Below are 23082 nucleotides of genomic sequence, written 5' to 3' on the forward strand. Positions count from 1 at the left end.
TAAGAAGGAATTTTATAGCAGTACAATCCTATCTCAAGAAATAAGAAAAATCTCAAGTAAACAATCTAACCTTACACCTAAAGGAACTAGAAAAAGAAGAACAAACAAAACCCAAAGTTAGTGGAAGGAAAGAAATCATAAAGATCAGGAGCAGAAATAAAAGAAATAGAAACAAAGAAAACAATAGCAAAGATCAATAAAACTAAAAGCTGGTTCTTTGAGAAGATAAACAAAATTGATAAACCTTTAGCCAGACTCACCAAGGAAAAGAGGGAAAGGACTCAAATCAATAAAATTAGAAATGAAAAAGGAGAAGTTACAACAGACACGCAGAAATACAAAGCATTCTAAGAGACTAGTACAAGCAACTCTATGCCAATAAAATGGACAACCTGGAAGAAATGGACAAATTCTTATAAAGGTATAATCTTACAAGACTGAACCAGGAAGAAATAGAAAATATGAACAGACCAATCACAAGTAATGAAATTGAAACTGTGATTAAAAATCTTCCAACAAAAAAAGTCCAGGACCAGATGGCTTCACAGGTGAATTCTATCAAACATTTAGGCAAGAGCTAACACCCATCTTTCTCAAACTCTTCCAAAAAATTGCAGAGGAAGGAACATTCCCAAACTCGTTCTATGGAGCTACCATCACCCTGATACCAAACCAGACAAACATATCACAAAAAAAGAAAATTACTGACCAATATCATTGCAGAATATAGATACACAAATCCTCAACAAAGTACTAGCAAACAGAATTCAACGGCACATCAAAAGGATCATACACCATAATCAGGTGGGATTTATCCCAGGGATGCAAGGATTCTTCAAATCAATCAATGTGATACACCATATTAACAAATTAAAGAATAAAAAGCATATGATCATCTCAATAGATGCAGAAAAACTTTTGACAAAATGCAACACCCTTTTATGGTTAAAAACTCTCCAGAAAGTGGACATAGAAGGAACCTACCTCAACATAATAAAGGCCATATGACAAACCCACAGCAAATATCATTCTCAATGGTGAAAAACAAAGCATTTCCTCTAAGATCAGGAAGAAGACAAGGATGTCCACTCTCATCACTCTTATTCAACAGTTTTGGAAGTCCTAGCCATGGCAATCAGAGAAGAAAAAGAAATAAAGGGAATAAAAAATTGGAAAAGAAGAAGTAAAACTGTCACTGTTTACAGATGACATGATACTATACATAGATTATCCTAAAGATGCCACCAGAAAACTACTAGAGCTAATCAATGAATTTGGTAAAGTTGCAAGATACAAAATTAATGCACAGAAATCTCTGGCATTCCTATACACTAAAAATGAAAGATCAGAAAGAGAAATCAAGGAAACAACCCCATTCACCACTGCAACAAAAAGAATAAAATACCTAGGAATAAACCTACCTAAGGAGGTCAAAGACCTGTACTCAGAAAACTATAAGACACTGATGAAAGAAATCAAAGATGACACAAACAGGGCTTCCCTGGTGGCACAGTGGTTGAGGGTCCGCCTGCCGATGCAGGGGACACGGGTTCGTGCCCCAGTCCGGGAGGATCCCACGTGCCGCGAAGCGGCTGGGCCTGTGAGCCATGGCCGCTGAACCTGCGCGTCCGGAGCCTGTGCTCTGCAACGGGAGAGGCCACAACAGTGAGTGGCCCGCGTACCACAAAAAAAAAAAAAAAAAAGATGACACAAACAGATGCAGAGATATACCATGTTCTTGGATTGGAAGAATTGATGTTGTGAAAATGACTATACTACCTAAAGCAATCTACAGATTCAATGCAATCCCTATCAAATTACCACTGGCATTTTTTACAGAACTAGAACAAAAAATCTTAAAATTTGTATGGAGACACAAAAGACCCCAAATAGCCAAAGCAATCTTGAGGGAAGAAAACGGAGCTGGAAGAATGAGACTCCTTGACTTCAGACTCTACTACAAAACTACAGTAATCAAGACAGTATGGTACTGGCACAAAAACAGAAATATAGATCAATGGAACAGGATAGAAAGCCCAGAGATAAACCCACACACCTATGGTCAACTAATCTATGACAAAGGAGGCAAGGGTATATATACAGTGGAGAAAAAACTGTCTCTTCAATAAGTGGTGCTGGGTAAACTGGGCAGCTACATGTAAAAGAATGAAATTAGAACACTCTCTAACACCATACACAAAAATAAACTCAAAATGGATTAAAGACCTAAATATAAGACCGGACACAATAAAGCTCTCAGAGGAAAACACAGGAAGAACACTCTTTGACATACATCACAGCAAGATCTTTTTTGATCCACATCCTAGAGTAATGGAAATAAAAACAAAAATAAACAAATGGGACCTAATGAAACTTAAAAGCTTTTGTATAGCAAAGGAAACTACAAACAAGACAAAAAGACAAACCTCAGAATGGGAGAAAACATTTGCAAACAAATCAGCGCACAAAGGATTAATCTCCAAAATATATAAACAGCTCATGCAGCTCAATATTAAAAAAGCAAACAACCCAATCAAAAATTGGCAAAAAAAAAAAAAAAAATTGGCAGAAGACCTAAATAGACATTTCTCCAAAGAAGACATACAGATGGCCAAGAAGCACACGAAAAGCTGCTCAGCATCACTAATTATTAGAGAAATGCAAATCAAAACTACAGTGAGGTATCACCTCACACCAGTTAGAATGGGCATCATCAGAAAATCTACAAACAACAAGTGCTGGAGAGGGTATGGAGAAAAGAGAATCCTCTTGCACAGTTGGTGGGAATGTAAATTGATACAGCCACTATGGAGAAGAGTATGGAGGTTCCTTAAAAAACTAAATATAGAATTAACATATGACCCAGCAATCCCACTACTGGGCACATACCCAGAGAAAACCATAATTCAAAAAGACACATGCACCCCCAATGTTCATTGCCGCGCTATTTACAATAGCCAGGATCATGGAAGCAACCTAAATGCCCATCGTCAGATGAATAGATAAAGAAGATGTGGTACATATATACAATGGAATGTTACTCAGCCATAAAAAGAAACGAAATTCGGTCATTTGTAGAGACGTGGATGGACCAAGAGACTGTCATACAGAGGGAAGTAAGTCAGAAAGAGAAAAACAAATATCGTATATTAACACATATATGTGGAATTTTGAAAAATGGTACAGATGAACTGGTTTGCAAGGCAGAATAGAGACACAGATGTAGAGAACAAACGTATGGACACTAAGGGGAGAAAGCAGGGGTGGGGTGGGCTGATGAATTGGGAGATTGGGATTGACATATATACACTAATATGTATAAAATAGATAACTAATAAAAAAGAAACAAAAACAAAACAAAACAAAAAAAGCAACAGTAACCTCTAGGACAAGAGAGTCCAGGGAGGAGAGGCCACAGGAAAAAAAAAAAATGGAACTCTGGAGAAGTTCCAAGTTAAAAGCTGGATGAACTCAGAGAGCTGGGCCTTCCTTGCCTCTCTCTCTTATGGAAAGTCTCGTGGAAGCTTCACAGGAGTGATGTTCTTGGCATCGCCACTCACGCTTCACAGCTACAATTCACCTTTGGGCATAGGCATCAAGGTAAGTGCAGTAGCCACACATTATAGCCCCCTTCCTCCTTCCTGAATATCAGTATTTGCTGAAAAGAAACATTCATCCCAGCTCTCGCGCACAGGCAGCTTAGCGCATCGGCCCATCGACAGCGCTTCTCCGCACGAGGCCTGGAGGAGCTGGCCCCACCTAACACACTTCATGTTCCAAAGCCAGTATTACAGCACATTCTACCCCTACTGGGTGACCTGAAGAAACACCCAAGATGGTTGTATATGTGGGGTATACGATGGGAAGTAAACTCAGCTCCCAACAAGCAGGCCTGTGGCTCCTTGAAGAGGGGAAGAAGAGGTAACAGAGTGCTAAGGTTTGGGCCACCTGGTCTTTCATCTCTCTACCAACCTCGTGCTAAGGATACCTCCAAGAAATAAGCACCCCCCGGCCCCCAAATAACAGCAGTACACATTTTGGCATTTACTATGGGCTATGCACCGCTACCTACATTCAGTCCGCTGAATTACCAGAGAGCCCCAGGACCTGGTCATTGGTCTTTTTACACATCTACATCCTCCCTCGCTGACCTCATCTAGTTCCATGGCTGGAAATACCTACATGCTGACAACTCTCAAACCTGTATCTCTAGCTTCACAGGGCAAACGGCCTTCTTGACACCTTGCCTTGGATGTGCAATAAACATCCCAATATTAACATGTCCAAAATCAAACTGTTAACTTCTGCCCTATTCCGGGGAAATGCTCTATATTCCAAATCGAATGACTTCCCCCCATTTTTATTATTATAACCCTAGTCCAAGGAATATCTCTGTGCTTGTCTGCTGCCTTCTGTTCTTTTTCTCCCACATGTTCTAAAATGTAAATTATATTATCTCCCTGCTTAATTCCCTCCAATGGAGTCCCACTGGATGCAGAGTAAAATCCAATCCAGGCAATCTATCAAGGTTGCCTCTGTAGCAGGGCTTTGAACTTGCTCTTCTCGCCGCCTGGAACTGTTCTTCCTTATTGTTACATGACAACCCCATTTTCAACATTCAGCATCTTCACTCCAATGACACCTCCTAAAAGAGACCTTCAAGGTCTCCCATATCTTATTTTTGTGCTACCGTCTGCGTTGTTCCTGACTGACAGTGCCTGGTAAGTAGCAGGAGCTCAACAGACTGCTGCAGAATAAATACTCTTCATGAAAGTCCTGTGGGGAAACAGTTACTATCCCCATTTTGCAAATGAGGAAGGTGAGGCTTAGGGCGTTATGTAATGGCCCAGATGAGAGAGATGATCTATGCCCAGAACCTGAGCTAGTATGTTAACTTCCTGTTCTTTTGGGGGAGGGAAGAATAGTACTTAGAGGGCTCTTTTGGATAATCTTCACATCTGTAAGTGAGAAACGGGTCTATTTATCTGGATCCCCAAGGCAGCAGCTTTCCAATAGCTTGCTTCCTGGATTACAGGGAGAAGGGTGGCAGTACAAGAGGGCTTAGGGATTCTTCTGATTAGCCCCAAGGGTCTGAAACAGAAGTAAGGTTAACATCATCCTGTAGCACCTGTGGTCACCACTTCAGAATCCAATGTGAGGACTGTGCTCTAGTTGAAAAAGGGCTGACTTTTTTTTCTGCTATTTAAAGACACCACTGAGTATTTTGGGGTGTAATTGAAAGTTTCATATTAAAATAATTATTTCAGTAAATATTACTAAGGAACAATTTTTGAAAAACTGTGAAAGAAAAAATATCTATGAATGCACAATTGGAATGCACATGTGAACACACTGTGTTTAAAAAAAAAAAACAGCTGGTAAAACAGAAAAGGTTGAGACTGAGGATAAAAAGAAGAGAAACCAACAGGTAGTTAAGCAGTATTGTGACTACAAGGGTAGGCTGTCCCTCCAGAGTAGATGGAAACAATGGAGGCGGGGTGCTGAAGTTGTTCTTTCAAGTCTTCCAGGTATGGTAAGAGATTAGCAAAGATTGTGACCATTAACTAATCCCACCCCTATCTCCGCTGTAATTAATTTGGTATCTAACCTTTGCTACTCTTGTTTTGTCAAATGAACATAATTACTGCCATCTAGAAAGAATGATAGATCATCACCAAGTCGGCTGATACTAAGGTTAATAAGCCTACATTTTAGGGTAAACTTTTACCTGTGGGGTATCTACAAACCTCGAGAGGCTATCACTGGCTTTCTCTCACCTTGCTTTACACAGGGATGGCTTTGTAATTTCCTTTGCTTCAGATCAAAGTGCACTTCTCTAGATTTATTTGGGATATCCAATTTTGAGATAAAAAAACAATATGAAAAAAATTCTGTGAAACGGAACATGTGCAAAGCTTCTCCAGGTGGGGTGTTCCTACCCCAACATGGCCAGGGAAAGCTTTCTAAGGTCAAAAGTAAGTGATATATCAAGAAGAAACCCCACAGTGGAAACTAGTGGGCAAGTGCACCAGCTTCCCCTAAAGTAGCATCTTTCTCTGTAGGAGAGTGAATGCCGCCTCTGTTTCTTCATTGCCAAATAACTCTATAGAGTCTTGCCTGAGGAGTCTGAAACTGAACAGTAACCCTGAGTCCATTAGCTCCATCTCCCCTAGAAGAAAACCCTGCTCCTCCTCTTGCCCAACCTGGGCCAATTATTAGGCCACAGTCTAGACAAACACCCAAGCTAGAAACCTGGAATCATACTCTCAGGGGCTGGACACTGGACAGTGAAGGAAATACTTCTCTTTGCCTTTCTACGGGCAAGGCCTCATGCTAGGTCATAACTCACTTCAAGAACACAAAACCCTGAGTCTCCGGAGGCTTCATAATACAATACAAAGGTACATATAATTTCAGCTATTTTTAGGGGTAACATTGTATTTTGGGGCATTTTATCTGTTAAAATAAACATTGCTCCATATTTGCTTAGAAAAGAATAAAAAGCTATGGGGTATTCTAAATTAGAAAACATCGTAACAAAAGATTAAAATGAGAAACTTTGAAAGAAAAAAACTAGCCTGGGATTATAAAATTAAAAGCACAGGAAATGATGCTTCTTGGACTCAAATTAATCCCAGTAACTGGAGGCTTGGGTTTTAATGCAGACAGTGGGGGAAAGTATGGAAAGGACCAAGTAGAATTTCTAGAAGGTATAGCCATCGACACTAAAACTTGATAAATATGTTAAATAGCAGAGTAGACACAGCTGAAGAGAGATGTGATGTAAACTGAAAGAAGAATCTGCAAAGAAAGGAGACAGCAGTGGAGAGAGGCATAATAACAGGAACAGATTAATTCACATCTCTCAGCATTTTTATGGTATATATGAATTAGTGTTTTCATCATTATTCCCATCAAATTTAGTTCTTTAATTCCACAGATACCTCACTGGATTAAATGAGATCATGCACATAAGATGTTAATACAATGCTTGGCATCAAGTAAGTTCTCTATAACTGCCAGCTGTTCTTTCTATTGTTCTAAGGGGATTTGAGCAGGCCACTTGGCTTCTCTATACCTCAGCTTCCTCAGCTGTAAGATGGGGATAAGAGTTGCCCTGACTATCTACCAGGGTTGTTACAGACAGCTAATAGGAGGATGAATGTGAAACTGTTTTTTAAATTGTGGAGAGTAACAGCAGTTGAGGGGTGGGCTCGGGGAGATGTCAGGGACTGAGATAATGATGTATAATTTCCCTCTCTCTCCATCAGAGCAGAGCTAATTGGGCCAAACTTATGGGTCTGTGTGCTCCATGGCTATGTGATCACAGCACCTTCCTGAGTACTTGTTTTTATGTTCAGCACTGTGCTTATTAAACCCATTACCACCACCTAGCCACACTCTTCATACTGAAATCCGTATTTGACATTTCTAAGAGTGATTTATGATTTAAAAATTTTTAGTATTAAGCTCAAGAACTTTCTAACCTTTATCCCATACCTTTTTGGATGGTAACTGGAGACTGCACAGCCTTTCTTACTGCCACTTTGGCTCCACCAGCTTTCCTCTGTATGGTAAAAGTAGCAGTTCCTATAAAGACAGGCAAACTTCTTTAGCCTTCCATATGCACCTTTCATGTTGTAAGTTCTTTGATGACCGAAATCTTCTGCTTAGTAGGGGCCCAATAAATGGTGGTTGATTTGAACCAAGAAAGCAAAACAAAAGTGCAGATGAAGGAAGGGAAAGTCTACTTTGAGACTTGGTATCCTTATAGCACAACCACGGACCTTTCTCATATGGCAAATGTGCCCTGGCAACTGGAAAAGCCAGGTGTATAAGCCTATTTCCAGTAAATACCTAGACAAAATGCAAAGAGAATGATCAACTAAGGTTTCTTAAATTCCAGGATTAGTAGCAACTATTTACTGTTTGTTATGCAAAATGTTTTATGTTATGATCCACAACAGCTCTATGTGGTAGGATTTAAGAAACATCTGAGAGCACAAAGTGAGCAGCAGAGCTGGGCTATGAACCTAGGCCCGGATGATTTCAAAGGCTAGACCTATTATTTATGCTTATAATGCTTCTCAGATACTTATCATATAGTCCTTATATATTGTTTTTGACAGAATTAAACACAAAACAAGCAAAAAAAAAAAAAGAAAGAAAGAAAACTCTTAAATTTAACAGTTTGCGCACGGGGCTGAAGAAGTTAGCCAAAAACTGTATACTGCTTTATAGAAGACAGATAGTTGGGACTTCCCTCGTGGCACGGTGGTTAAGAATCCGCCTGCCAATGCAGGGGACATGGGTTCGAGCCCTGGTCCAGGAAGATCCCACATGCCACGGAGCAACTAAGCCCGTGCGCCACAACTACTGAGTCTGTGCTCTAGAGCCCGAGAGCCACAACTACTGAAGTCCGCGCGCCTAGAGCCTGCACTCTGCACCAAGAGAAGCCACCGCAATGAGGAGCCGGCGCACCACAACGAAGAGTAGCCCCTGTTCGCCGCAACTAGAGAAAGCCCGTGCGCAGCGATGAAGACCCAACCAGCCAAAAATAAATAAATAATTTAATTTAATAAATAAATAAAAGACAGCAACATATAGTCAAACTCAAAGAATTTTCAGGAAAACTTCTTTTCCAGAAGAACTGCAGGGAATTTTTAAATCTTGATGGATCCTCACTTCCCACCTGTGCAACAATTAAACTTGCCCCAGCGGGCTCATGTTGTCTGTGTCACGGACTGGAAGAGCCCGGTTTCTCCCACTGCCGCTGAATGTTGTCAGGGGAATGGCTGGGTTCTGGATGTGGCAGAGGCAGTCAGGGAGGTCAGTGTGTTCACAGTCCCTCAAGTTGACTCTCCTACCTTTGCCTTGGAGGTCCAGGAAGCTGAGTGACAGGTCAGCTCAGATAATAGTTAGGCATATGGTGTTCTATGACACAGTATAAATACTACAATACCTGCCCATTAATATTCTTGAACAATAATTAGTTTATATATAGCTATTTTTAAGCAAAAAAGCTAAATAGCCTTTTTTTCCATTTATCCAGTTATTCAATTATTTCATTTGTTCAATGTGAAGGGGTAACACAGATGTAGAAAGTGTTGCTACCCTCAAATCATTTAGTCTATCCCGGGACATAACCAAGTTTATAAGTAACTACAACATAAGACCTGTTGCAGTAGTGCCTCAAGAAGGGCAGAAACACATGACTGAGGGTTCAGAGGACAAAAAAAATAACTATATTAGTTACCAATGCTACTATTTGTCTCTAATATTCACAACTACCATGCAAGTTAAGTACCAGCCAGTTAAAAAATGAAAATATGGATGTTAAAATTCATTACACTGGGTTGGAAGAGCTAAAGAATTAAAATTAGGGATGCCTTCCAAGACACGGAGGGGAGGCATTTAAGGTATAAGGGAAATTTTCAAGGCAGGAATGGGAGCACACAGCACGTGTCTGGAAAACAAGCCTGCACGTGCTATGGGTCATCCGGATTATATGCGGAAAGGAGGCTAAGGAGGCAGAAGGGGAGGACACCTTAAAGGCCAGGGAGAGGGTTTGGACTTATCTGTGTGGGGTACTGGTCACTGAGGACTTCTGAGTCTCTGGGCAGCAGGAGCATCTCATCAAGCATAGCTCAGCAAGGCAGGTAAGGGGACCAAAGAGGGCCAAGGCCTCAGCCCAGCCAAGTGCAAGGTAACAATACAGGCCTGACATTGGACAGGTCCAAGAAAAAGACATATTTCCACATAATCCAAGACTTTAAGAAACCGTGATTCAAGTTTAAAATCTTTTCCAGTTTTGGATATTTCTTTTCTTTAATTTTGGTAAATGTATCAGGTATAAAATAAAACTTAAAAAATTTTTTTAAATGGTTACTATTTTGAAATTCTAGTTTAAAAAAGAACAGTGTTTTCTTATTGTAATTCATCAATCAAAAGCAAGAGTTAACCAAACTATAAAGTTCTATCAAAAAGACTGCAATATATGGATACTTCCATTTTCTCAGTTAACGTGCATACTGAAGTTCAGGTTCTAGGTGTGGAGGCTCTAGACCCAGACTGGGTTCAAATCTAGACTCTACCACTTCCTAGATATCTGATCTTAGGCAGTTATGTCAACTTCCTCTGCCTTGGCTTTCTCTTGTTTAAAATGGGAACATAATAGTACCTTTCTCACAGAGTTGTAATTCAAGTGCTTAAATGGAACCTGGCACATTAGTTATTATTATACATTCTTAGCTGTACCTATGTATACTACATGTTAACTATGATTATACATTTTAAAACAAATAAGTATGTTTTACTTTAGTAATCAAAACCCACATATGGCAAAATGAACTAAAGGCAGGCTAGTAATAAATAACAAATACTATATCTTCAAATGTGGAAAAGAATATTCAAAAAGGGTAAAAACGATACTATTTCAACCTGCTCCTGTTCTATTCCTACTCTATTATATATATCCATCCTGAAATCTATCAGAACTTGATTTGTAAAAATGCCTACATCTTTAGCCACACAAAAGAAACAGATTCCCAAATAAGTCATATCACACAGAACTGACTGTTCAAATTCTATTACAAAAAGGCCTTTAGTTTAAAAAGATTCCTAGGGTCTTCTCATTTCAAAGCAATAGAACAAAATCCCAGTACCGCTAACTCTTTATCAATCCCTTGCATTCTGTTGAAATGGGAACTGCTTTTCACTAAGATTTACAACTTTTACTAATGAAAACACAACTTTGGAGACAAGAAAAAATAGGTCCAAATTACACAAGATAAAAAAAGTTTTCAGTCTTACCACATGGCCAGGGTGAGCCTTGAGTTTGCCCCAAAAGTCTCCCCTTTTGGGTATAACTTGGTTTGATGGATATATATCTGACTTTTCCAGGTCTATGTATTGGAAAATTGTGATCATGTCGATTCTCTCTAAAGTAGAAATTACACAGTTATTATATTCCTAGAATCTTCTATCAGTGATAAACTACAATATTTCAAAAGATATAAATTCCAGCTCAGATTAATACATTCATTTTGTACCTCAGTGATGCATTCAGTGTATAATTCTCCTCATATCTCAAACTTCACTCATTTTTTTCCAAAGAACTTGTTTTTATCTCTCTATCCATTTCAAATGCTCTATACATTTGGCAGTTATTTATGTATTAAATACCATGCAGTATTCTAGGAAATATTCAAGGGGAGTCTCTGCTCTTTTGATTACACCCCAAATTACACACACACAAGTAATTTGATTACGTCTAGCTTTGTGTCGGGTAGCATTTCCTCTAGGCTCTTAAGTTACGTGATTATGTTTACAATCCTAATCAATTATTTTGCCAAAGGTGGTAATTTTTAACAACACTATACTGTCAATTCATTTCCTCCTTATGGGTCATTAACAAATATAATTTTGTGTTTGTTTGCCATATATAAGAAACTTTACACTTGGGTACTTTTCTTTAGTATCTATGTTTAATTAATTCTTGCCTAATGAACTAATATCCAAACCTAATGCAGGTCATTAATTTAAGAAGAAACATGTAACAGTATCTACAATTGAATCAGCAATAACTGGGTGGGAAGAAGAGGGAGAAGTGGTAAGCTGGTGATGACTATCTGTTTCTACAAGAAACAGAGCCAAGCAGAGAAACAGGGGAGCAGTTAGGAGGCAAATTACAGAAGGAATTATTAACAAAAACTACAGAAAAGAAGAAAACAGGATTGAATGGACATAAAAATTGTATTAGGCATACAGAAGTGCTTTGTTATATCTTAATTAGACATTTAATGACATTTTTGTCTTTTTCCTTGGTGATTAAAACTAATGAAGACCTCATAATTACGGCACCATTTTCCCCTTCACTTTATTATCATAACTCAGAACAAGTCCACTGAACTTGAGTCACAAGAGCGCTTCACACTTATCACGCTTGACATTATCTTGCCAAATGATGTGCCAAACCTTGTCTTACCCTCTTGGAGAAAGGGAGCGTTGCCTTCTGGGAATTTGAGCAGGTCTGGGTTTGTTAGGCAATGGTTTCTGTGCAGTTGCTGGAAGCTGTACTGATTCAGATAACAGTTCATTCATCAGACTGTATGCTTGTGAGATTCGACGACTATAGTGGTCAGAGAGTAGCAATCTTTAGAGAAAGAATTAAACAACATTTAGTAAAAGAGTCACTTTCAGTTCATATTTCTAGAGGGAACATAGTGTTCAAAGACCACCTAGCATTTATTTTCTTCCATGCATTTCAATTCAAATTTCAGATTTCTGAAAACCATTAGGAGGTATTATTAAAGGCATCTGTAGTTATGGCCTTTGGGGTATTTTCAAAATGCACATACATATCTGGATTGGGAGAGGGAGGGGAATAGCAGAAATAAGGTATAAAAATTGAATGGAATAAATAATATTTGAAAGCAAATTCCGAAAAAGGCTATTGGAGTCTAATTATTTTCCTTGCAGTTAGCTCCCATAATTTTCTGTTTATCAACAAAAAAGGGACTACTATGCAAACCAGAATCCCTAAGGCATTATCTACGGCCTTGAGGAAGCAAGAGAGAGAATGATCAGGGTGCAACCACCAAAATCACCTGTCTTTTTCGTGCTTCATCTTTTGTCTCAGCCTGATTTCCCTTGAAGTCATGTAAAACTGCACAAGAAATAACCAGTTAGTCCATTACTGTTCAATTCAAATAATTAAACCATTATGACCCTTGGAAAACATGAAAATTCCACTAACATATTTTAATAGGAAGTTAAAACATAATTTTGTTATTTAGTAAACAGTACAAAACACTGTCATATTTGATGAAGCTTCCTACCCCAGCACAAAATATGAAAATGTTAAATTAAAGCATCATGTAATTAAAATAAAATCCAATTTAATAAATGGAATGCAAAGTCTATTTTAGTAAACTAATGTATTTTCTCAAAAGGAGAAATCCTTATCAGCTGCATTTAAAATGGAAAATAGGAACATTTTAACGATGGAGACACCCATACTTTGTACTCTGTACTCTGTCTTATGATTAATCTCACCAAGAGCTTGGTTGATTAAAGCAGAAATGAGTCAGACATTTAAAACCATCACTTTAATGTTTTAAAATGTTTACCAGAAACCTACTATAGTGGGTTCATCGTGACTTGTAAACTCTTCAAAACTTATGCACCATGGGGTAAACTGGCCAACATCAGCTATATATGTCTTATTCCAGAACATTAAGAGTTACTGTTGAATTACTAATGAGGGTAAGTCCTTTCACATACAATTGTGTATATAAAAACGTACACACAGAAGTGGATTCACTTTCTCAAGGTCCTATACAGTAGTCAATAATAAATTTAAGGTCTTATTGATTTCTGATAAAAATGAAAACGAAAATTTTGATTACATTAACCCCTCACTAGTCCCATACCTTTACCCAAACAGAAGCTAAAAATAAACAATTATCTGCGATACTGAAGGAGATGTCACAAAGTCTATGAACAAAACAGTCCCAGTGCCCTCAGAGTTCATTTATTCTAAATTTGGATACAATTCTAACCATCTGGGGAATCTGCTTGGCTGACAGGGAGGGTGATATGCAAACTCATCCTCCGTGGGGTAGAAGAGCACAGATATACACACACACGGTAAGATTCTGGTCTTCAAGTAGCCCTGAAGGTCATTACCATGTCCCCAGAGCTATCAACAAAATGTCATCTAACATCTGCATGCTCTCTTCAGACACAGGTAAGTAAATTACACTCTTTAAATAATAGTTCACCTACTTTTGCACCATTTGGTGCTGAAATGTGACAACCTTATCTGGAAAATTCACTTACAGAATATGTTCCCCCCATGATGCTGAAAAAAGATGAAGTGCTATTATATTTTATTTCAGATGACAAAGTGAAAGATAAACTATAATCCAAGTGTAATCTAAATGTGAGTTTCACAGTTATGTAATCATCAAAGGAACACTGCTTTGTTTCACCTTCTGAAGAAAAACACTTTTGACCTGGCCATGGTGATGTCCATAGTCAGGGCTCAGGAAACGAATGTTGACAGTTTAACGGACAGTTGAAGCACACACACAGAAGTGCCACTGTTCTGTTGGTTCATAACTGGACCATACTTTATGGACCATACTTTAATAGATTTTTTTGTAGATAACTTATGGAGAGAAAATTGATTTTTAAAATAGCTTTACTACACACACAGTTGTTCAACTGCCACTGACTTTCACTGAAAATTAAGGGAGTGACTCCAACTGGTCACCCAACCCCTCGACCTCTTCATTTGGTTAAAATGCTAGAGCCACGGGACTTCCCTGGCTGTCCAGTGGTTAAGACTCTGTGCTCTCAATGCAGGGAGCCTGGGTTCAATCCCTGCTCAGGGAACACTATCCCACACACAGCAACTAAGTGCCTGCACGCCACAACTAAGACCTGGCGCAGCCAAATAAATAAATTAATTAATTAATTAAAAATAAAATAAAATGCTAGAGCCATAATTATCCTCAGGGAGAAAAAATAATCTAAGATAGTTCAATAGAACATGGTTTGTAGAATTCCCTGCTACATTTTGTTAAGGTAATTTCTTAACTTTTCCAGACTTAAGTAAAATGCTGACTTTTCTATCAAACAAAAAAATGCATCCAAATTATGTTAATCCTTTTCTTGAATACTTGCCAGGAAAACAACTACACGTATTCTGTGATAATTCCATTACCCTTGATACTGCAGACTTACTGGGTTGCTCCTGGGGCAGAAAGGACGATGTTCTTGCCCTCTCTTTTCTGCTAGCTGATTTAAGTACTCTGCCATTCTTTCTTTTCGTTTTCTTTTCATCCAGACTTGAATCTCTTTTCTCTCCTTCTCAGTTCTTTGTGGACGTCTACCAGAGGAATGCTGAATCCTAAGAAATTTAACCACCAGGGCATAACTTGATGTTAAATTTGTTATGGAGATAAAAAGTATCACAACTACTGTTTCTTTGGACAGATTCTGCCGCATCTTGAAGAGTCAACTTGCTACAACCTGTCCCATGAAATCCACTGACAATGATCTCAGGTCACTGACAGCCTCTTCAGTCTTCATCTTACTGCACTTCTCTATAAATTTGGTACAACTGGCTTCTCCTTCCTGCTTTAAACTCTCTCTTACCTGGATCTTTCTCTAACTCTCAAAACACGATGCAGCCTCTTAAACTGGTGCCTTTCTTCTCTGCTCACCATGAGATATTAATGTCTTTAAAGGTTCTGGTTTGGATTTCTTCACTTATAACCTATTTCTGGACTATCGCAATCACTTCCAAAACTTATACTACAGAGGTGACTTCTAAACTGATGCTTCTCTGGATGTGGCCTCACGTTCGTGCCCAGGCCGCACCTCCCAAGGGCCAACCCGAGCTAACAACCGAGCGTGGCAGGGATGTTGTGGCTGGCCCCGATCTACAGAGACAGGACTCCTCTGATGGGCGATTTTGGCAGGATGTCTCACCACTGACCCAGCTGAAACACGCTTAGAGCTACACTATACTCTGGGATTGCTTACCCAACCCTCTCTCCTTCACTGGCAGGGGTCAGAACTGCATTGGGGTCTGATGCCTCGCCCCACTTCTGATGTTTCCCTTCACAGGCATTTCTCTCAGTAAATCTTTTGTACATCTAATCCCATCTTGGCTTCTACACAAAGAGTACTGAGAGTGGCCCAAAAAAACAGGTGTTGTAGACGGGGATTTGGGGCAGACTCATCACCAAGTATGCGAAGAAGACACCATCCTAACTGGAAGATGGGTCACGCATACAGACGATGTGGCTGATACTGAACACCTGATTTCCTTCTGAGAGACTGGACTCTTTGTACATGCCAGGCAGAGGGTACCCTACCCAACCAGCCCCCAATGAATCAATAAGCCAAAAGGCATATGTATCCCAAAGAAGCATTACTAGAAGAGGCAGCCTTTATTCTATCAGGAATGAGTTCTGGGCCCAGGAAAGGCTACAAGAAAAAAACATTTTACCTAATGTTCCAAGGAAAAGCTATTTAAAATGTATTCTAAGGGTCCATATTCAGGGTAAAGTACTGTGAAATAAATCATTAATGCTTCTAAGAAGAAATAGGATTAAATCTATGTTGTACTCAGGGTGATGAGACCTTGGGAAAACTCAAAGGATACAGATGTGCTGTATTAGTTAAATAAACCAATCTATATATTGGAGGAGGGGGAGGAATGACATACACACCACAAAATGTATTTACAAAGAAAAAATCTATTTTAAGCTTTGAATTCGTTTCTTAAAAAATCAGAAAATTAGAAATCAATTAGAATTCAAATACAGGAAAAACAAACTATAAAAAACAAAAATACATGGAGGCTAAACACTGCACTGCTAAATAACCAAGAGTTCACTGAAGAAATCAAAAAAATTTAAAAATACCTAGAAGCAAATGACAACGAAAACACAATGATCCAAAACCTATGGATGCAGCAAAAGCAGTTCTAAGAGGGAAGTTTATAGCAATTCAAGCTCACCTCAAGAAACAAGAAAAACCTCAAATAAACAATCTAACCTTACACCTAAAGCAACTAGAAAAAGAAGAACAAAGAAAACCCAAAGTTAGTAGAAGGAAAGAAATCATAAATATCAGAGCAGAAATAAATGAAATAGAAAAAATAAAACAATAGCAAAGATCAATAAAACTAAAATTTGGTTCTTAGAGAAGATAAACAAAATTTATAAACCTTTAGCCAGACTCATCAAGAAAAAAAGGGAGAGAACTCAAATCAATAAAACTAGAAAACAAAAAAGGAGAGATTACAACTGACACTGAAGGAATGCAAAGGATCATAAGGGACTACTACAAGCAACTGTATGCCAACAGAATGGACAACCTGGAAGAAATGGACAAATTCTTAGACAGGTATAACTTTCCAAGATTGAACCAGGAAGAATTAGAAAATATAAACAGACCAATCACAGGTAATGAAATTGAAACTGTAATTAAAAATCTTCCAACAAACAAAAGTCCAGGAAGAGATGGCTTCACAGGAGAATTCTATCAAACATTTAGAAAGGAGTTTTAACACCTATCCTTCTCAAACTCTTCCAAAAAACTGCAGAGGAAGGAACACTCCCAAACTTGTTCTACAGGGCCACCATCACCCTGATACCAAAACCAGACAAAGATATCACAAAAAAAGAAAATTAGAGACCAATATCAATGATGAACATAGACGCAAAAAATCCTCAACAAAATACTAGCAAACAGAATCCAGCAACAGATTGAAAAGATCATACACCATGAGAAGTGGAATTTATCTCAGGGATGCAAGGACTCTGCAATATATGCAAAAAAATCAATGTGACACACCATATTAACAAATTAAAGAATAAAAACCATATGATCATCTCAATAGATGCAGGAAAAGCTTTTGACAAAATTCAACACCATTTATGATAAAAACTTTCCAGAAAGTGGCATTGGGGGAACCTAACTCAACATAATACAGGCCATATACAATAAACCCACAGCAAACATCATTCACAATGGTGAAAAACTGAAAGCATTTCCTCTAAGATCAGGAAGAAGACAAGGATGTCTACTCTCGCCACTCTTATTCAACATACTATTGGAAGTCCTAGCCACAGCAATCAGAGAAGAAAAAGAAATAAAAGGAATACAACTGGAAAAGAAGTAAAACTGTCACTGTTTGCAGATGACATGATACTATACATAGAAAATCCTAAAGACGCTAACAGAAAACTACTGGAACTAATCAATGAATTTGGTAATGTTGCAGGACACAACATTAATGCACAGAAACCTCTGGCATTCCTATACACTAACAATGAAAGATCAGAAAGAGAAATTAAGGAAACAATCCCATTTACCATCGCAACAAAAAGAATAAAATACCTAGGAATAAACCTACCTAAGGAGGCAAAAGACCTGTACTCAGAAAACTATAAAACACTGATGAAAGAAATCAAAGATGACATTAACAGATGGAGAAATATACCATGCTCCTGAATTGGAAGAATCAATGTTGTGAAAATGACTATACTGCCCAAAGCAATCTATAGGTTCAATGCAATCCCTATCAAATTACCAATGCCATTTTTCACAGAGCTAGAACGAGAAATTTTACAATTTGTATGGAAACACAAAAGACCCCAAATAGCCAAAGCAATCTTGAGAACGAAAAACGGAGCTGGAGGAATCAGGCTCCTGACTTCAGACTACACTACAAAGCTACAGTAATCAAGACAATATGGTACTGGCACAAAAACAGAAATACAGATCAATGGAACAGGACAGAAAGCCCAGAGATAAACCCATGCACATATGGTCACCTTATCTTTGACAAAGGAGGCAAGAATACACATGGAGAAAAGACAGCCTTTTCAATAAGTGGTGCAGGGAAAACTGGACGGCTACATGTAAAAGAATGAAATTTGAACACTCCTTAAAACCATACACAAAAATAAACTCAAAACGGATTAAAGACCTAAATGTAAGGCCGGACACTATAAAACTCTTAGAGGAAAACACAGGCAGAACACTCTAGGACATAAATCACAGCAAGATCCTTATTGACCCACCTCCTAGAGTAATGAAAATAAAAACAAAAATAAACAAATGGGACCTAATGACGCTTAAAAGCTATTGTACAGCAAAGGAAACCATAAACAAGACGAAAAGACAACCCTCAGAATGGGAGAAAATATTTGCAAACGAATCAACGGACAAAGGATTAATCTCCAAAATATAGAGCAGCTCATGTAGTTCAATATTAAAAAAAAAAAACCCAATCCAAAGATGGGCGGAGAACCTAAACAGACATTTCTCCAAAGAAAATGTACAGATGGCAAACAAATACATGAAAAGGTGCTCTCAACATCACTAATCATTAGAGAAATGCAAAGCAAAACCACAGTGAGGGGCTTCCCTGGTGGCGCAGTGGTTGAGAGTCCACCTGCCGATGCAGCGGACACGGGTTTGTGCCCTGGTCTGGGAAGATCCCACATGCCGTGGAGCGGCTGGGCCCGTGAGCCATGGCCACTGAACCTGCGCGTCTGGAGCCTGTGCTCCGCAACGGGAGAGGCCACAGCAGTGCGAGGCCCGCGTATCGCAACAAAACAAAACAAAACAAAACAACCACAGTGAGGTATCACCTCACACCGGTCAGAATAGCTATCATCAAAAAATCTAAAACAATAAATGCTGAAGAGGGTGTGGAGAAAAGGGAACCCTCCTGCACTGTTAGTGGGAATGTAAATTCATACAGCCACCATTGAGAACAGTATGGAGGTTCCTTAAAAAACTAAAAATAGAGCTACCCTATGACACAGCAGTCCCACTACTGGGCATATACCCTGAGAGAACCATAATTCAAAAAGAGTCATGGACCACAAAGTTCACTGCAGCTCTATTTACAATAGCCAGGACATGGAAGCAACCTAAGTGTCCATCAAAAGATAAATGGATAAAGAAGATGTGGCACATATATACAATGGAATATTACTCAGCCATAAAAAGGAATGAAACTGAGTTATCTGTAGTGAGGTAGATGGACCTAGAATCTGTCATACAGAGTGAAGTAAGTCAGAAAAAAAAAAAACGAATACCGTATGCTAACACATATATATGGAATCTAAGAAAGCGGTACTGATGAACCAAGTGGCAGGGCCTGAATAAAGATGCAGACGTAGAGAATGGACTTGAGGACACAGTCTGGGAAGGAGAAGCTGGGATGAAGTGAGAGAGTAGCACTGACATATATACACTACCAAATGTAAAACAGATAGCTAGTGGGAAGCTGCTGCATAGCACAGGGAGATCAGCTCGATGCTTTGTGACCACCTAGAGGGGTGGGATAGGGAGGGTGGGAGGGAAGCTCAAGAGGGAGGGGATATGGGGATATATGTATACATATAGGTGATTCACTTTGCTATAAAGCAGAAACTAACACAACATTGTAAAGCAATTATACGCCAATAAAGAGGTAAAAATAAAGTCACATAAAATATGGTCAATTTTAAATATTCTTAACTATAAACATTTTAAGCAGGTTAAAAATGAATTATTCAATGATTACCTGGAGATGCTCCTCGCCTGTTGTTCTGTTAAGCCAAGCTCTTCACTGGAAACTCCATCTTTTGCTATAAGGTCATTGATAATGTCTGCAATATCAGTCAGTTCACTCATCTGGAGCGGATCTACTGAAACACTTCATTCCCAAATGCAGTATGAGAGATATAAATCAGTATCTACAACTTAATTACATTAAGCAAAAATGAACATGTAAAACTATGCTCTCCAAGAGTATAAATGAACACAAAAAATGATAAACATATAACTAATTTCCTTCTATTGCTTTAATTCCAGTAATCCTCGGTGGAAAAGCCTAATCATCAATAATTGATAACTTCATATGCACTCTCAAAGGAGTAAACGTAAGGCCTAGGGGACAACTGGGACAACTAGGACAACAACCTGTCCTGCCTATTGAAATTTAATACATACGTAGTAAAAGAAAATGTAGCAAATGTAAGCTACTGTATTCTAATTACCTATGCTGAACAGTAAGGGATACAATATAACAATCCTCAGTTTCTTAAAACAGGAGGCCCCACCCCGGGGCTGTGGACCACTACTCCGCTACTGGTCTGTGGCCTGTCAGGAACAGGGCCACACAGCAGGAGGTGAGCACGGTGGGTGAGCGAGAACTTCATCTGCCGCTTCCCACTGCTCGCATTACTACCCGAACAATACTCATCCCCCAGCCCTGACATCTGTGGAAAAACTGTCTTCCAAGAAACCAGTCCCTGGTGCCAAAAAGGTTGGGGACTGCTATCTTAAAACACCCCATTCCCAATGGGAATTACATTCCTTTAATCCACAAAAAATATGTAGTGTAGAAGTTTATATACATATGAACAACAAAATTTCCACAACACATAATTTATACCTAACTCTAAGTAAAACTGTGAATTAATTCTTAAGATATTTACCTCTCAAATAATTCATCACTGTTATTCACACCTTAAAAAAAAAACATTACTATTAATAAAAATTTCAGGTCAGTTACTTTTTCTATTTTCGATTATTAACCTGATCTAGAAATTATATATACAGAAACTGAAATATTTTTAAACCTCCATTTGGTAGTGAATATTGTCCACATTTTAAGATTATTACTTTTCTATCCAGAGTACTCTGAATAATACATTTTAGGAGGTACAATCTTTCTTTGCTTCATACACAGTTTAGAATACTGGAGTGAGATTTACTAAAAAAACAAAAAACAAAAACTTCTGATGATCTAAAAGGAATACTTTTGGGAAAATATCTAATTTAACTCCAAGAGCCTTTACTTGGAAGAATATGCCCCAAAGAATAATTTTTAAACCTTGTCCAATATTAACAACACGTCTTTAAAGCAAAACACTTGGTCTACTCAATTTTCTGTATGTTTAACCCTCAAAGAGAATTGAGTTAATACAGGGAAAAGTGTCCTGACATCTCTTGTCAAAAACACTTCCTTGTTAAGATTTTCTTATCCTAAGATAAATCCACCCTGCCTCTAAGACTTAGAACATCCACATTTTTTTTTTTGGTTTAAGGCCCATGTTCATCATGTCCTTTATTATATCATCCATGCTCACATGTTTTTAATATTAAAACAATTTTGCTTTCTTAAGCACATGTTGTTTTGTTTGTTAATCCTCAAATCAAGAATTTTACATTATCTTTGCTCTCAGAGTCTGGTCATTTGCGAGTTCTTCGATAATGGTGTACATATAGGCTAATGAGATATAAAAGATCTGACTAAGAAATGAAACATTCCTTTCATCAAAAGGCAGAGAAGTGTTATATTCAAATAACTACTTTTAAAAGTAGTTACATAGGAAGATTCTATCCTTACTTCATTTTCAAAGCATTTTTGGAACTTTTTCTTTGGGACAGGCTTCACAATTTACTAGACACAATGGATCAGCTTCATTCCTTGATAGTGACGATTCCTTTTTTTAAAAAATTCCAAACAGTGACACTCAGCCTGATCATTTAATTCACTTATCAGAAACACCTCTGAGTAACTTATGGCTGTTAACAAAAATTAAATCCATTCTCAGTGACTAAATTATTTGGCACTGACAAGAACACTCAGAAGAATTTGCTAAGAAGTTAAAGTCAGTTTCAAAAGAGTAAATTTGAGCTATTTGTGAGCACTAGAAGTAAAGGAATGACTGTACATCTTTCCAAGAAGTCAACCATGGAGAAGAAAACACCCATTAGGGCATCTAAATTCTGCACTTCTAAAAAAATACTAATTAGGTTTCTTTTTTAATTTATAATTAAACATTGAATACTAGAGAAAAAACATTTTTATTTATCCACCTTGACATGTGTTATGACATTTATTGACACTTCTCCTTGTTTTTTCTTCTTGCCTTAGAGTTTAAGAAGCTATTACAATCCTGAATGAATCATCGCCTTAACCTGGTACTCTCAATTTCTCTTTTCCTAGTACTTCCTTTTCTTCTGCCTTTAAACATAAGAGTTTATATTTATCCCCAACTCGAAATGATCTTTGACTTCATTTCATTTATCTCATTTCTATCTTCATTTTTCTCATTTCCTTTTACTGTCAGAATTCTTAAGTTGCCTACACTTAACAGCTTCTTGAGCCTGTCTTCGTCCCCAACCTTCTACCCTTGATATTACACTGAAAGTCCTCAAGTCCTTAAAAAAAACTCAGTCTTCATTCTTGACTTTCTGGCGGCTTGTGAAACTGTTAGTCACTCACTTTTTCTTGAAAACCCCTTTACCAGAGTCTGCTCATCCATTTCCCTCACTGGAGGTAGGGGCTCCCCTTGCTCTCTAATGGGTGGCATTTCACAGGTTGGTCCTCAGCTTTTCTCCTTTTTCCATCTTTCTTGCAGAAAACTGATACACTCTCTAAGTCTTAACTATACAATTAGGCAAAAGGCTTTTACATCTGTTTTTTAAGCCTAAAGCTCTCAGCAAGCTCTACTTCCTTATCAAAAACTAAATCCTAAATATGACATGGCC

General features: G+C 38.3%; 1 protein-coding gene across 7 annotated transcripts in view; it reads right to left on the reverse strand.

Moving 5' to 3' along the window:
• CPLANE1 (ciliogenesis and planar polarity effector complex subunit 1) overlaps positions 1–23082 on the reverse strand; it is a 129951-nt gene that overhangs the window by 11700 nt on the left and 95169 nt on the right. For 5 of the 7 annotated variants that reach the window (XM_079916596.1, XM_079916597.1, XM_079916592.1 and 2 more), the window contains 7 exons: positions 21021–21051; positions 20105–20236; positions 14752–14917; positions 12609–12667; positions 11987–12154; positions 10813–10940; positions 7501–7590 (listed from right to left, as the gene is read on the reverse strand). In XM_079916596.1, coding sequence (XP_079772722.1) covers positions 7501–7590; positions 10813–10940; positions 11987–12154; positions 12609–12667; positions 14752–14917; positions 20105–20236; positions 21021–21051 — 774 coding nt within the window. The remainder of the gene's footprint in view (positions 1–7500; positions 7591–10812; positions 10941–11986; positions 12155–12608; positions 12668–14751; positions 14918–20104; positions 20237–21020; positions 21052–23082) is intronic. The other 2 variants (XM_079916595.1, XM_079916594.1) reach the window with 1 other exon arrangement.

This window comes from Stenella coeruleoalba (assembly GCF_951394435.1).
Source record: "Stenella coeruleoalba genome assembly, chromosome: 3".
In the NCBI taxonomy this organism is placed as follows: Eukaryota; Metazoa; Chordata; class Mammalia; order Artiodactyla; family Delphinidae; genus Stenella; species Stenella coeruleoalba.